The sequence below is a fragment of the Cryptotermes secundus genome, unplaced genomic scaffold, assembly GCF_002891405.2.
Source record: "Cryptotermes secundus unplaced genomic scaffold, Csec_1.0 scaffold40, whole genome shotgun sequence".
NCBI classification, from domain to species: domain Eukaryota; kingdom Metazoa; phylum Arthropoda; class Insecta; order Blattodea; family Kalotermitidae; genus Cryptotermes; species Cryptotermes secundus.
This window is the reverse complement of record NW_019730583.1, coordinates 1,627,932-1,643,201: the sequence shown is the minus strand read 5'-3', so window position 1 is coordinate 1,643,201 and position 15,270 is coordinate 1,627,932. Positions and strand designations below refer to the sequence as shown.

Sequence of the window (15,270 nt, the reverse complement as noted above, 5' to 3'; positions counted from 1 at the left end):
CCGAGCGGAGGAGGGGGAGGGGAGCGCTGACTCACCCGCCGCGTCACTGCTGGTGTGTGTGGGTCTCCTTAGCGCAACATGTCACAATATATATATTTCAGGCGGAAAAACTGCAGCAAAGAGACCTGCTATATACACCTGCTGTGGGCACTGAGCAATGTCTGCTGCATTTCTTTTGGCTCAGTAAACAAAATGAAAGTTCACTTTCACTGCAAATGAGACTATATAATCAGAACTTTAGAAAATGCACTCCTGTTCAGCATCTTTTTCAGTCCACAAAATCTGTACCATCATGACAAGGAAAAATTATATTCTGTCCAGTTATTCTCAACCATTAGTTCAGTAAGACTATGCACCTCAGTGCCTCATATTGTGAACAATCCCCCATAACAGGCACATGAGGAAACTTTTATTTACTTGTCACTTTCCCATTAGCATAATTACAGCATGTCAGTACCTGCGTTCCATCCTTCTGATGGTGGTCTGTACCTCTACACTCCTCCCACTCCAACAAAGATGTAAGACAGCTTTCATTTTTTGCGAGTAACCAAGGGGATATTCTAGTAACAAAATAACGTGATGCACTGCCATCTAGACTGTGGGTAGGCCACCAATGTTCTGCATGGCCAATAAAGGTCAAGATATCATGGATAAATTAAAATAGTCTGAAATTTGAAAATTACATTTACATACCTTCATACCAACCTCCATTGGTGACAGATCAGCAAAAGGCACTTCTCTTGTTGCAAGCTCCCACAGTAATACAGCAAAACTCCACATGTCACACGCTTCCCAATTGCGGTCACTAGGTTTCTTTTGTAGGGCTGCAGACACAAGTCATTAACATGCACTATCTGGTTTGCATTTTCTTGTCTATATAAAGTATAGTACAGCACAACGCACACAGTCACAGGAGCAAGACACAACACAGAACACAATACACATATGAATGTAGGAAGAAAGCTCCCATAGAGGAGGATTGGTGTGATTCACGTATTTGAGATATGATGTATGGATGACGAATCCTGAAAGGTTTTAATATTTAGAGATTATGACGCATACACATTTTAGTCATTTTAGAATGAAGACGTCATTGCATGCAATGCAGTAGTTTGACGTGCATAGAAACACACCTGAAGATGGCACATTAGTGCTGAAACATGTAGTGTAAAAGTGAAGAGAAGGGTGAAATTGTGTGCACTATAAGACATTTAGCATAAATACACATCATGGACATGAATCAGTGCAACAGGACGCTAAAATATAACATTATATAAAGTATATGCAACCTGCTTATTTCACAGGCACCTTTTGGTCCCTTTCCTACAAATAACATATCAGTAATGGAACACACTGATTGCACTCAATTTATCTATGTTATCCAACAGTGAGAAAAAACAAGCAACTGGAAATGGAGAGTCTTGCTTTGATTTCTATATTTCACACAACATTTACATATCGCCTACTTTTTCAGTCTCCTCCTTACCTTCTGGAGACATCCATGCTGGATAATATACTCGACCCTTCTCTTGAAATGAAAATTTTGCATCTGCCATATTAATTCTAGCTGTCAAATCTTCATCAATCTGTGATAAAAAATTAATACATTATAAAGTCAAAAAATCTGTAACATAAAGAGGAAATGAACTTAACTGCAGTTTATCTGATAAACATATCTGTAAAAAGTGTATATTCAAAATAACTCAATTTCAACAATGAAAAACTTTCAAACCCTTGAACTACTTCTTCAAAGAATGCAAATCTCTTTTGGTACACCTCATATGGAAATTCAACTGTCACTATCAAAGTGTAATGCAAAACTCAATTAACATCATGCTTATAACTTTCACATGAAACATGACGAAAATAATCGCATGGATACGAAACTCTAAAACAAGGAAATCAATATATTTTCTACCAAGCAAAACACATTTCTTTAATTAATTAGCTACATGTATTCCAGAAGTTATATCCTACACCAACAAGATGTCACTAAAAACAAATCAACAACAACAACTGCTCCCTCTAAGAGTGTAGAACTTTTCAAAATCACCAAGCGATTTGTAATTTCTTTTATGGTAGTGAACAAGACATAGAATAAGTAGCTGGTACACTACTCATCTTAATGGGCATTATGCTAAAAGCCAGAATGATGAGGGTTGGATTCCCAATGAGGTAATTGGATTTTTCATTGGCCTAATCCTTCCAGCCACACTATGGTCCTGAGGTTGACTCAGCCTGTAACAGAAATGTGTACCAGGAATCTTCCTGGGGGTAGAGAGCTTTACCTTTTATTTTTCTCTCATCTTAATGTACGAATGTTTCAAGGTAACAGATGGCAGAATCTCATTATGGCATGTGGTGGAAAACTGTTCACAGTCACTTGCTCGGAGGCATCCAAAACTGAAAAGTTCACAGCGACACAGACGACACCTTACTTCTTTTACATCATAGCAGCATATCTACTATCAGAAGGTAGATGCTGAATATTGCATATGGACTATAAGAACAAAATGTTTAGATCTTATTAAGTTAGTTTTGCTTTCCAAAGCATGTTTCTAGTTCTTACCATGACGTGCCGGCTGTTCAGATGATACTGAGGGATAATACGTTCTAGGCTATGTAGAAAAGCCATGCCACGAGCAACATCCAGAGCGAAACGCAAAGCCTGTGCAGTATCGACAACTACTCCAGTCCCTTCATGTAACAACGTATACAGAGACCCCCATGCCATATACTGGTTGATAACAACTAGATTTGGTGGCGAGTTGCAGCAGCCTACCACTGGCAAGACATTTGGATGTGAGAAAATCCTGTAATGACAGAATTTTGATTTTAGGTTCACAATGTCAATCTCCATGCATAAGCTCTCCATCATATTAAACATCCATACACCAACTAACCTGAGCTTTGGAAATTCCTCATTGAAATCTCGAGAAACACGTGATGTGCAATCCCGCACTGCCAATATCTTTGCCACAATATCATTCTTCTGCCAACGACCACGCCATGACTCTCCAGATGGAGAGGTTGCTATCTTTGTATGAAGATGCAAGTCTGCGATGTTTATGCCTTTGTGGCGAGAAAGTGTTGCATCACCTATTAAAGAAATGAAATTGAAAAGTTGGTTGAGGCACTATGCTATAATCCAGGTCGCGGGATCGAATCCTGATGAGGTCATTGGATTTTTTTTTCAGTTTACCTAATCCTTCCAGCAGCACTATGGCCCTGGGGTTGACTCAGACTCTAACAGAAATGAGTACCAGGAATATTCTTGGAATGTTCTTGTAGGTAAAGGGCAGCTGACACATAAGGCTGGCAACCTTGCTGCCATCTATGGGCAGATTGTCTAGAAAATGTGGGAACCTCAACTTCTTACAACCCTATGGGCCTCCACGACCCGTTACAGGGATACCTTTACTTTTACTTTTTACTTGTTCTAAATGCACTTATAATGTATAATAATTATATCAATTATTTTAGGTTAATAGGGAGGTTCATTTCTTTGTTTACAGTCTCACTACCACCTGTCTGCAGATCAAGATGCCACTCACAGCTCAGGTTCTCTCTGATAAAACAAAAATCAACTGCTACTGCACTGCCTAACTGGAGGTTTGCATATGCTCAAAAAATGTTAGCTATAAAACCGCTTTAGGTAACTCACTACAATACCTGTTGAAAGTGGGGGGTCCTCACTAACATCAATGGATATTTCATAACAAATTCCGTGATACATGATGTTCATCCTATGTTATTTCTAGAAGAGCATTCTGTAAGGCTCCCAATCAATTAATCAATTATATAAACTTAAAATACCAAATTTTATTAAAACCTTACATACTGTTCTGGAGACAAAAACATGAAATAGTTGGATATATCCCTTACATAACGTTTTCAGAAGCATTTCTCGCATGTCATTTAGAAACCAAGAATGTCAACAAACCAAGTGGTTTTCTCACAGTATGAACAAAGCATTATCAAGCATAGAAACTGTTTAAGCCTACTTTCCTTTCTTAATGAAAGAAGGCAGGCTGATAGAATCACCATGCTAAATGGCTGTGTGTGTGTCTGCCCCCCCTCCCCCTTTCAACTAGCTGATTAACGTTCACAACATTTGATACAAATGTTATGCCACTGGAACCAACCCCAACATAACACTTCAGTTGCCTACATTAAGTACTGTGCAAGCATTTCATAACCTTTCAGTTTTATACCAATAACTAATAAACAACCGAAACTAAGCAGGTGAAATATGGCATAGACATAAAAACAAACATGCCTACAGAGTATGTACAAGATACCGTTTGTAAATCAAGAATAACAAACACAATGACAATGCAAACAAATTTTATGTGACAGAACCAGTACCTAAGTAATCAGTTTCTATAAAAAGGGAAGCAACAAAATTTCTGCTTGCAACTCTTTATTTACTCACTGTCATGAATGTGATGAGACATTTCTAACATAATATTAAGGATTATTAATAAAATATTTGTATATGCTCTTCACCAGGTGATAGACTAGTGCATTATACATTTCTTTTGAAGGTGAATAATAGATTTTTAACTGGGAGAGTTCATATCTGCCTTGTCTGCTGCTGATGTCTGATTTCGAACTTCTATACATTCATGAATGAGGAGCCAGGGTACTGCTGTTCCCTCACAAAAACTGATAAAGAAAATACATGTGCTGTATTTGTTCTGTGTTCTGCTAGAGATGAAATTTTTCTTTTGTACCTCCCCCTCCCCCCAATCAAATTCCAGTCTTCATTTACTCTTCTGTCTCCTATTTCTACACTTTGTGCAGTGAATAATATACATACCTTAAAAAGGTCTGGAATTTCCTTACAATTTCACATAAAAGATTCTTTCTTTTATTTTTTTTATGAAAAAATATCCATAATTGGTCATCCAGAAGAGGCAGGATAGCTCAGTCACTACAGCAACAGGCTCCGGGATGGATGGCCAGGGTTTGATTCCCAGCAGGACCAAGATTTTTCTCTTCTCCATAGTGTTCAAACTGCCTCTGAAGCCCACCTAGCCCCTTATCTAATGGGTACCAGAGGTTCTTTCCCCAAGGGTAAAGTGACAAAGACATGAAGCTGACAATTCACCTCCAGCTATTGCCAAGGTCAAGAATGGTGGAGCTATATCTTACACACCCTTATGTCTTCATGGTACAATGCTCAATTAGTCCATGATTTATTTTATCCGTCTTCTAGTGCATACATTTATTTATCCCCTCCTTTCACTCTCACTACATGTTTCGGCACCAATGTGCCATCTTCAGGTGCTGATCCAATCCACGACAAACTAATTCATTGCATGCCTTGTCTTTACATACCAAAATAACTAAAATATATATCTATCATATATACTGACAAATGTCAAGTGTTAAAATACTAAAACTGTACAGCATATTTCTTTCCTACATCGTGTTTCATTACGCGAGTCACGTCTATCATCCTCTGTTGGAGCACTCTCTCTTTCACTATCGTGTATCTGTAACATGAATTTGTTATTCATTAATACCGCGTTCTGCAGCCTATCTATTACTTGTGGTATTATGATTTTAATGTTTAATACTCACTGTGCTCTGTGTTGCGTCTCGCTCCTGTGACTGCGTGTGTTATACTGCTGGACCTGCTGGGTATGTGTGTGTGTGCTGTCTTCGTTTTGAGTGAGTTATGATGTTGTGGGCGTAGTTGTGGTGGGGGTACTTGGTGGGGTGTTGTTATGTTGTTCTGTGTAGATGTTGCTTAATTCGTGGTATATTGGGTTATTTATTTCTTTATTTATATTGTTCATGTGTGTGTTTTTCTTTGTCGTTCTATATATATGGTAGTTCTCCAATGTGTTCAAGTATTGCCCCTTCCTACCTGTTGCTATGATATCCATAGTGTTTTCTATAGTACCATATGCATGTCCTGTGTTTAATATGTGTTCCGAGTATCCTGTATTGCTGTTATTGTGTCTTATGTCATGTATGTGTTCTTTATATCTGGTATTAAATTTCCTCCCGGTTTGTCCTATATATTCCTTGGGGCAATCTAGGCATTTCNATATATAGAACGACAAAGAAAAACACACACATGAACAATATAAATAAAGAAATAAATAACCCAATATACCACGAATTAAGCAACATCTACACAGAACAACATAACAACACCCCACCAAGTACCCCCACCACAACTACGCCCACAACATCATAACTCACTCAAAACGAAGACAGCACACACACACATACCCAGCAGGTCCAGCAGTATAACACACGCAGTCACAGGAGCGAGACGCAACACAGAGCACAGTGAGTATTAAACATTAAAATCATAATACCACAAGTAATAGATAGGCTGCAGAACGCGGTATTAATGAATAACAAATTCATGTTACAGATACACGATAGTGAAAGAGAGAGTGCTCCAACAGAGGATGATAGACGTGACTCGCGTAATGAAACACGACGTAGGAAAGAAATATGCTGTACAGTTTTAGTATTTTAACACTTGACATTTGTCAGTATATATGATAGATATATATTTCAGTTATTTTGGTATGTAAAGACAAGGCATGCAATGAATTAGTTTGTCGTGGATTGGATCAGCACCTGAAGATGGCACATTGGTGCCGAAACATGTAGTGAGAGTGAAAGGAGGGGATAAATAAATGTATGCACTAGAAGACGGATAAAATAAATCATGGACTTAAATCAGTGCAACAGGACGCTAAAATATAACATTAATGCTCAATTAATTAAGACCAGGGACACCTTTACATTTAATGATTCACCTAGTTAACATCTGAGGAAACATCATTTCACAAAGATAACAATATGCAAATAATATAAAATGTGTCTTCATGCTTGTAAATCATCATCATATTTTCAAGACACACAATTTTACACATACATTGATTATCCCAAAATAATGTCACCATATTTTTTTGCGTTTCCATCCTTTATCTGCATCTCCCTTCAACTCTTTCACTTTCCTTCCACTTCAATAAAGAGTGTCATACTGTGGTAATAGAAGCAATAACAAAATAGTTTTTAGTTGTTGAAGTAGTGACTATCTTGGCACTTACCTGGTGGGACTAAAAGAACCTGTCTTCAATATACAGTGGACATAAAAAGGTTATAGAAAAAGTTGTATATACATTTTCAAAATCTACTGTTTATATGAATATGCATCCTTTTTCTCTAATCTTAAAGGTAATAATGAGATCAGTATTATTAGGATTGAAATGGGGTTTATCAATTAGTTTTTACCTACATAAGAATAGGAATCTTACATGGTTTTGAAACAACTAGAATAAATGGAACTGGGGAAAAGTAATATCAAAGAAGTAAAATGTTAAACTTACGACTTCTAGTCTTTAATCCCAGCCAACTCTGATCTTTGAAGGTTATCTTCTTCAAATCCTGCCCCGTCTCCAAAGCAAGTTCTAGAAAATAAGTTGTGTAGTACTTCAAGGTCTATTTGTAAATTAAGAAATCATTAAAATAATATCAGAAATACATACTGATTTCTAACATGCCCAATTAACACAAAATATATGAGCAGTAACTAAACAATGAAACAAAAAAGGAAACAGCATAAACAATAAAATTCCAAACTATCATGAAAGGTATAGAGCAGGAACAACCTTGGTTAGAAATATAAATTCAAAAATCAGTCTTCAAAGTACACAAACATGCTGCAAAACATAAATCTGTGACAGTCATAATGTACTAGCAAAAAACAAACATTTGATTAATAACCGTTTTATTAATTGAGTGACAATATACTCGGAAATACCAATAAGAAAAAAAAATTGGATCCATGATGAAATTATGAGAACTTCCAAAAATACTGTTATTAAGTTTATCTGATTTTTTTTGTTTATTTAACTTCGCTGTCAGTAACTCATGACTACACAGTATTACATGATTAGATGACGGTAGGTAATGAACAGGAATGGATGGTGAAAGAAGCAGTCATGCTATAATGAGGAGCTTCATTACTTGTACTCTTCTCCAAGTATAATTATAATGATTGATTCAAGGAGGATGAGGTGGGTAGGGCATGTAGTACGAATGGGGGAGACAAGGAATGCGTATAGGATATTGGTGGGAAAGCAAGAAGGAAAGAGACCACTGGGAAGACCAAGGCGTAGGTGGGTGGAAAATATTAAAATGGGTCTTAGAGAGATAGGATGGGATGGTATGGATTGGATTGATCTGGCACAGGATAGGGACCAGTGGAGGGCTCCTGTGAACACGGTAATGAACCTTCAGGTTCCATAAAATGCTGGGAAATTCTTGAGTAGCTGCAGAATTGGCAGCTCCTCCAGAAGGGCTCTGCTCCACGAGTGAGTAAGTAAGTACCTTCAGAATACAAGTAAAAACCAACTTGTCCACTATTTTAAACTCAAAAACTTATCATCTAGCATACCTTCCAGAACAATAAGGATGAAAATATATACACAATAATTTAGCACTGTTTTATATGTCTGTGAAACATGGTAACTGACTCTGAGGGAAGAACATGACTTGCAAGTGTACAAGCAGAATATCTGGCAGAAATTCAACATGGTCTGTCCTCTAAGCATGCTCACTAAATGGGTTGCTGCCAATCCTATTGAGTTAGCTAGGGCAATAGTGAGAATGCAAGCACATTGTCAAATAGAGGTTCTGTAATACTTGCAGTATCTACCTTACATTCTTCTTAGAATTCATTGAATTTGTATGGATATTCTGCACTCCTGTGTCCGTGACCTTACGTGTTCACATACCCCATCAAATAAAGACAAGTCTTGCTTGAAAAAAAATACCAGCTCAGGTTCAAGCTCAAAAACTAACTGCAAGTATCAGTTTCAGAAATTAATGATTGTGGCTGCAAAGTCTGTATAACGGTGATTTCAAAGAGCTGTACTGTTAATAAGTTAGATGTGGTTCTCACAATATTCTCTTTATGATGAGCATGAATAAGTTTACATTAAAACATCAAGGGTTCTATTTGTATATTATATAAAGTAAGCCTGCTTGGAAGTGTCAGAGAAAATCCAGAACAAAATTTTTCTGGAATCTGAGCACTCTACAGAAACACTACCAGTTACTCAGAACCTTATCAATAAAGTACACAGAACTGAAATGTTAATAAGGAACTAAAACATGCGCATCTAGTTGGAATTATGTCTGTTAATCAGGATATTATCTTTTTGCCTCATACTGTTGTAGGTGTTAGATAATGTGGGTGATCTTCGTTGTGTGGCTTGTGTGACTTTGTGTGTGTTTGGTGACTATTTTTACATCCTGGGTCTGTTGCCTGTATGGATGTTTATGGAAAGTGGAGGATGTGTATGTATGTATATGACAAGTCCTGTATCAATGTATTCTGATTTATGGGAAAATGAAATAAAGAAAGAAAGAAGGATAGATAGTTGGTCATAAGTGTGTAAATTTGTAATGCATTTAATTCAGTTAATTTGGGTAATTTGAGCGAAACTGTATTAATTTTAAGTTTTTATAGTAATGTTCTTTTTAAATTATGTTTATTTATTATAATTGTAATAAGTCTTTTTTTTTTTTGTTCTATTATCTATGTTGGTTGACTAGTGTGTATGATTTTGGTTGTGTGACTTATGTAATTTATTATATGTATACATCTATTATCAAAGGGACTATTTCCACATCCTAGGATTTTTGCCTGTATGAATATATGGAAAATAAAGGATATGAATGAATGAATGAATGAATGGGAGAAAATATGAATATCAGAGTTCATCTTGAATATTCATCTCATAAACCTTTTTACCAGTTTGCACATGAAATAAGAATATCAAAGCAGACCATAAGAACCACACCAATATCACTGAAACTACTGCCTTACAAAACAAGAGCTGTTTACACTTTGCAGCCACATGATCCTGTAACGTAACTTCTCAGCCACTTCATACTGCCGAAACTGAACCAAAGATGACATTCTTCAGATGAGGCTTTGTTTTATTTACATGAGCAGGCAGGCAAACACCAAAAAACACCGAAGCACAGGAAATCCAAATCTTACACATAAAATTCAATGCCATGATGCAAACGGGCAGGTACTTGGAAGAGTCTGAGCATGAGGAAGTTTATGAGTCCTATGCTTTATGTGATACAATAAATTCTGAGACATATATATAAAACTAGATACTACAAGTGGGCCAGCAACCCTCACTCTATGATGCTGCTGCAGTCTATTAGCTCTGCTGACCAAGTAGGAAAGGCAGAAACCCACAGAGTGAGCACACAAAGGCCATGCCTCAGCACAGCAGCCAAGCATCCTCCTCTTGACAATCACCTAACTACGAAATTCTGAGGAAGAGATCTGATTCTATTAAAGACCAAGTGGTGATTGGAGAATATACTTACCAGTAATATACATACTCAACACATTTTATTTACAACATTTCAATTATCAAATACTGCATCCATTAATGTGAAGTGCTGCTTAAATAATTTTTTTTTATAAAAGTGTATAACATACTCATTCCTCTTCAACACTATACTCATAATAACATTATGTGATCCAATATAAATGATAATTACCATGCAGCCGTTTGGCAAGAACGCCACGTGCCTTATCTAATGGTGTGTCACCATCTTTGTTGGCAAGAGAGACAAGTGCACCATGAGTCACTAAATCTTCTGCTACTGCTTGATATCCCCAGAAGCAAGCATAATGAAGAGGTGTGTTTCCGTGTTCATTAGTGAAGTTCACATCAGCTCGGTTGCGAAGGAGCTATCGGAAATAAAAAAATACTACACTAAATGAAAGTTATTAGGACACTTAACATCCCCTTACACAGGTTGATGATGAGGGTGGCATGGTGCAGTTCAGATTCAGCACTCGACTTAGAACTCCAAACTCAACACTGTTGGTGTTTCACTGTCTATGCAAATTTCAAAGCCAGAGAGATAAACACTTGCAAGAGATGTGTCATTAAAAATTTACTGGAGAAAGGAACACAGACAATAAGATGTTGTGAACTAAGTGGCCTCTAACCAAAGTGACAGAAGATCCACCTTGCAGCTACTGACCCTCTGAAGTTATGCATGTTATGCATCAGTGAACTTCAAAACTATAAATGATATATGTATTTAAGACTACAATGAAATCTTCCCTTAAAATAAACAAATATTAAATTAATATGCAAATGTTCACTGTTAGGTAGTGATATATAAACAGGTGAAGAGTCAATTTATATTTCTGTCACTGCTTGTATTTAATAGGGGCTGCCTATTGGAAATAAAAGAATATGGGCCTATATAATTATAAGAATCCAATTTTTCCCACATCAGACATTCACTGTCTTGTATTGATACTAACAGCTGGTAGAAATACCCATCCTTTGCAATACCATTTCTTACTTACCATGTGCACAATGTCTTGATGACCATGTGCTGCAGCAAGATGCAATGGTGTATCATCCCCACGGTTGGTAGCATTGATTCGAGCCCCACGAGCCATTAACAGGTCTACAATTTTTATATGTCCTTCCTTGGATGACCAATGCAGTGGGCTGAATCCATGGTCATCTCTTGATGGAAGTTAAACAAATGTCAGTTGCCTTCAGAATAACTAAACTAAAAGCACTGATCAGAATCCTTCTTGTGAGCTAACACTTTCTCATATAATCTACAAATTTTCCTGCCATTTATGGAACTTGATAGTTCATTACCATGTTCATAAAAGCTCCCCACTGGTCCCTGTCCTATGCCAAATGAATCCAGTCCACATTTTTCCACCATTCTCCACAAAAATCCATTTTATTTCCGGTCTATGTCTGAGTCTTCCAAATGGTCTCCTCCCTTCAGACTTTCTGATCAAAACTCTGTATGTATTTCTGAACTTTCCCATGAGTACCACATGCCCCACTCATCCCATCCTCTTCGATTTGATCATCTGATTAATACCCAGGTAAAGCTGCCCCTGTGCTTTACTAACTAAGTACTATGCCATGAAGATGCATGGGGGTGTGGATGTATATATCCACATATTCTTGACCTGAGCACTAGTTGGGGGTGAGTGGTCAGCTTCACCTTGGGGATAGAGCCCCCGGTACCCACTGGCTAAGAGGCTGGGTAGGTCCCAGAACCGGTCTGGATGATGTGGAGAGGAGAAAATCTTGACCCTACCAGGACTCAAATTCCAACCCTTCCATTGCCCAGCATACAGCCACTTGCTATTTTGACTGTACTATCCCAGCTTTATCAATACTCAGTGATGAGCACAAACTATTAATACTCAACGAGGAGTACAAATTACAAAGTTCCTCATTATGCAACTTTCTAAAGCCTCCCAATACATCTTCCACTTTAAATCTAAATATTCTCCTAGGCACTAGGTTCCGTCTATCACACTGATGATCCCCAATACATACAAAGTTGACCTAGACAGGAAAATGCTGACTAACATTTTCTGTATAGTTGATATTTCTTGATAATTACTAGTCAGTTTTACTTCCCTCTTTGTAAAGAGGTCACTGGATTCTTCAATTGACCTAATCCTTCCAGCCACACTGTGGCCCTGAGGTTGACTCAGCCTCTAACAGAAATGAGTACCAGGAATATTCCTGGAGGCAAAGGGCAGCCAGCATGGAAGGCTGACAACCTTACTGCCATCTGTGAGCCGACTATCTAAAAAATGTGGGAGCCTCAATATCTTACAACCCTATGGGGCTCTATGGCCTGTTACAGATATACCTTTAATTTTTTTTATAAATAGGTACAGTGATAAATTCCTTCCACTGCCTTGGCAATTTTTCCTTGTTTGAAACAGAATAACTTAGCGTATATGGTTAAGGTTAGCCATTGTCACAACAAATCTGTTTTGGTGACCACTGACCTTAACCATATATGTTTATGACATACAATAGGATGCACACTGTGAAGACAGAATAAATCAGATCTCAAATATATGTTAGGATCAGCTCTGCTGCAATTTCATCTGTAATCCCAATTTACAGACCACGTAGTTACTTGTTTAACTGGGACACGGTAAACCCAATGTTATCTCAAAATAGATAATCAGAACTAAATATTGCATTTAAGACCTAAAAGTCTGTGATGATGGTACATTAATATAAATACTATGTTTTTGGGCATTATCCATCGTCTAAACTAAACTAAACATTGGGACAATGATGAAAACTCACCAGTCAGAGATGCCCAACAGACACAGTAGTGTGTCTACAGCATCCCATGCGATTGTGGCAGATATTACATTGGTTAAAAAAGCAGATATTTAGAAGTCCGCATTAAGGAACACAAATATAATCTGCACAGGGTTTGCTAGAAAAATTAAAATTATCCCAACATGCATACGAGGAAGGCCACAAAATATGTTAAAATGAAGCGAAGGTCTTGCAGATTGAGCCCTAACACCACATACAGGAAATCAAGGAATCAGCCCACATGTCTCTGCTGGACCATCCGATCAGTCAACACAGCTTGGACAACTCTCCCATCTGAATTCCCATTATCACAGCAGAAGTCAAGAGACTACAACTCCATCAAGTGTAGTTTGAGTGGGTAAAATCTGTTATTCTTGTGTTGTTACAATAAGGAGTACTGCTTCTCTCCAATGATGATTTCAATACAAATACTTCTCTGGTACAGAGCCTCATACATGTGGAGTTTCAATAATTTTACGTTTTCTTAGCTCTCACAGATGGTTTGTGCTGTGTTTGGTTTATGTATCCCATCTTGGAGCTGGCATAGGTGTCCAGAGATTGGGACTAGCTCTGTCAATTGGGCTCAACTGACTAGGTTTTGTCTGAAGACAGAGACAGAATCCAGCCTCTGAAACAGTGTTTTGAAAAATAAACAGGACGGTTTTTAGATAAAAACAAGATATGGATAATGTCCAAAAACACAATACTTGTATCATTATTGCATTGTTTGCAAGGTAAAATTTGTATACACAAACTATGAGTGTGTTAAAAGTTTTTAATCTATTAAGTCAATGAAACAGAGGGATACCTCAATAATATATTTTTTTTTATATTTCTATAGCATCTCGCAAAACATGCGCCAAAAGCACTATAGAAGTGCATCTAGTGATCATAACACAAAAATCTCTCACATTACCATATATGGTAATAACCTGTTTTTTTTCTGCCTACAAGGCTTGCGGGACCCAGACTAGCTCATGTAGCCAACTTGCGTCATCGAAGCAAGTTTCCCCACGATCTAAAAATGGGCGTGGTTCATAAGTGCGGACACACAACTACAAACGGGCATGCTACTATCAACCACTAGGTCTTTGTAAACTTTATCTTCTGGTGTAGTATATCACGTAACTTATTACTCACCCCTGATTCATGTCATGTTCGGTATCATCCAGCCACACTCTCACTTGCATTGCATTACCTTCTCTACACCAATGAAAAATATCCTCCATTGTGGTTACCTTTCACAAGTCACAGAAATGCCAGTTAATCGAACTTGCACTATTTTAAAAATTCAATCGCAGACTCCTGATTGTTATTTGAGAATCGCTGCAACCGCACGTTGATTTCAAGTTTAGGAACACAGTTGGTTTAAACACCTCCACACTGCATAACAATAAATGCAACGTAAAAATATACACAAAGTTACAATTCTTTAAAAATAGTAGCAAATGTTAAACTGTATACAAAACAAACTTCTATGCAAGATTAACGAGGACGTACTCATTTCCTTTAATCTCTTAACTTCACACTTCGAGTCTTAAAAATGTACACTTAACTGCCATAACAGCTTTACATCCATTTGTCACAATCGGTCGTGATTGTAGATAACACACCTATCGACAGAGTACGCTAGCATCTGTGACCTACAAAACTGCAACCACTGCTTCATTATTCGCCTCTCTTCGGTCCCTGTTCGGTTTCGTGCGTTTGTAGTGGGATTAGGCCGAGGGCACACGAAGGATACGAAGGATACTGCCAATCCCAACGCAACCGCTATTTCCGAGAATTGCTCCACTTAGTAACACATGTTACTAAGTGGAGCAATGCAAATTGAGGAAACGGCAACGCAACTCACGAAGTGACTGAGAAACTCAAGTTCCAGGCAACGGAGCATGCCAGTCTTCTTACAATTTCGTTTCCGCGTGGTTTCCTAGTGTCTGCTGTTCCATAACGAGATTCAGTGATTCATTTGTTTCTTAACATGGCACGAAAGGCCGTGCCATAGCTCAAGCGGTTAGTCGGTGGCACCCTACCGCGGCGGCCCGGTTATCCCAGGTCTGGTCAAGTAGGATTT

At 37.8% G+C, this 15,270-nt stretch overlaps 1 protein-coding gene across 2 annotated transcripts in view; it reads right to left on the bottom strand.

Moving 5' to 3' along the window:
• The window catches only part of LOC111866320 (integrin-linked protein kinase), a 23,824-nt gene extending 8,971 nt beyond the window's left edge, over window positions 1-14,853 (bottom strand). The window contains exons 1-9 of one of the 2 annotated variants that reach the window (XM_023855149.2): window positions 14,697-14,853; window positions 14,337-14,579; window positions 11,396-11,561; window positions 10,570-10,762; window positions 7,365-7,445; window positions 2,904-3,099; window positions 2,570-2,813; window positions 1,487-1,586; window positions 694-824 (exon numbers count right to left, since the gene is read on the bottom strand). In XM_023855149.2, coding sequence (XP_023710917.1) covers window positions 694-824; window positions 1,487-1,586; window positions 2,570-2,813; window positions 2,904-3,099; window positions 7,365-7,445; window positions 10,570-10,762; window positions 11,396-11,561; window positions 14,337-14,425 — 1,200 coding nt within the window. In that variant the 5' untranslated portion in view covers window positions 14,426-14,579; window positions 14,697-14,853. Of the gene's footprint in view, window positions 1-693; window positions 825-1,486; window positions 1,587-2,569; window positions 2,814-2,903; window positions 3,100-7,364; window positions 7,446-10,569; window positions 10,763-11,395; window positions 11,562-14,336 lie in introns of both variants that reach the window. The other variant, XM_023855148.2, reaches the window with a different exon arrangement.
• Window positions 14,854-15,270: the final 417 nt, after the last annotated feature.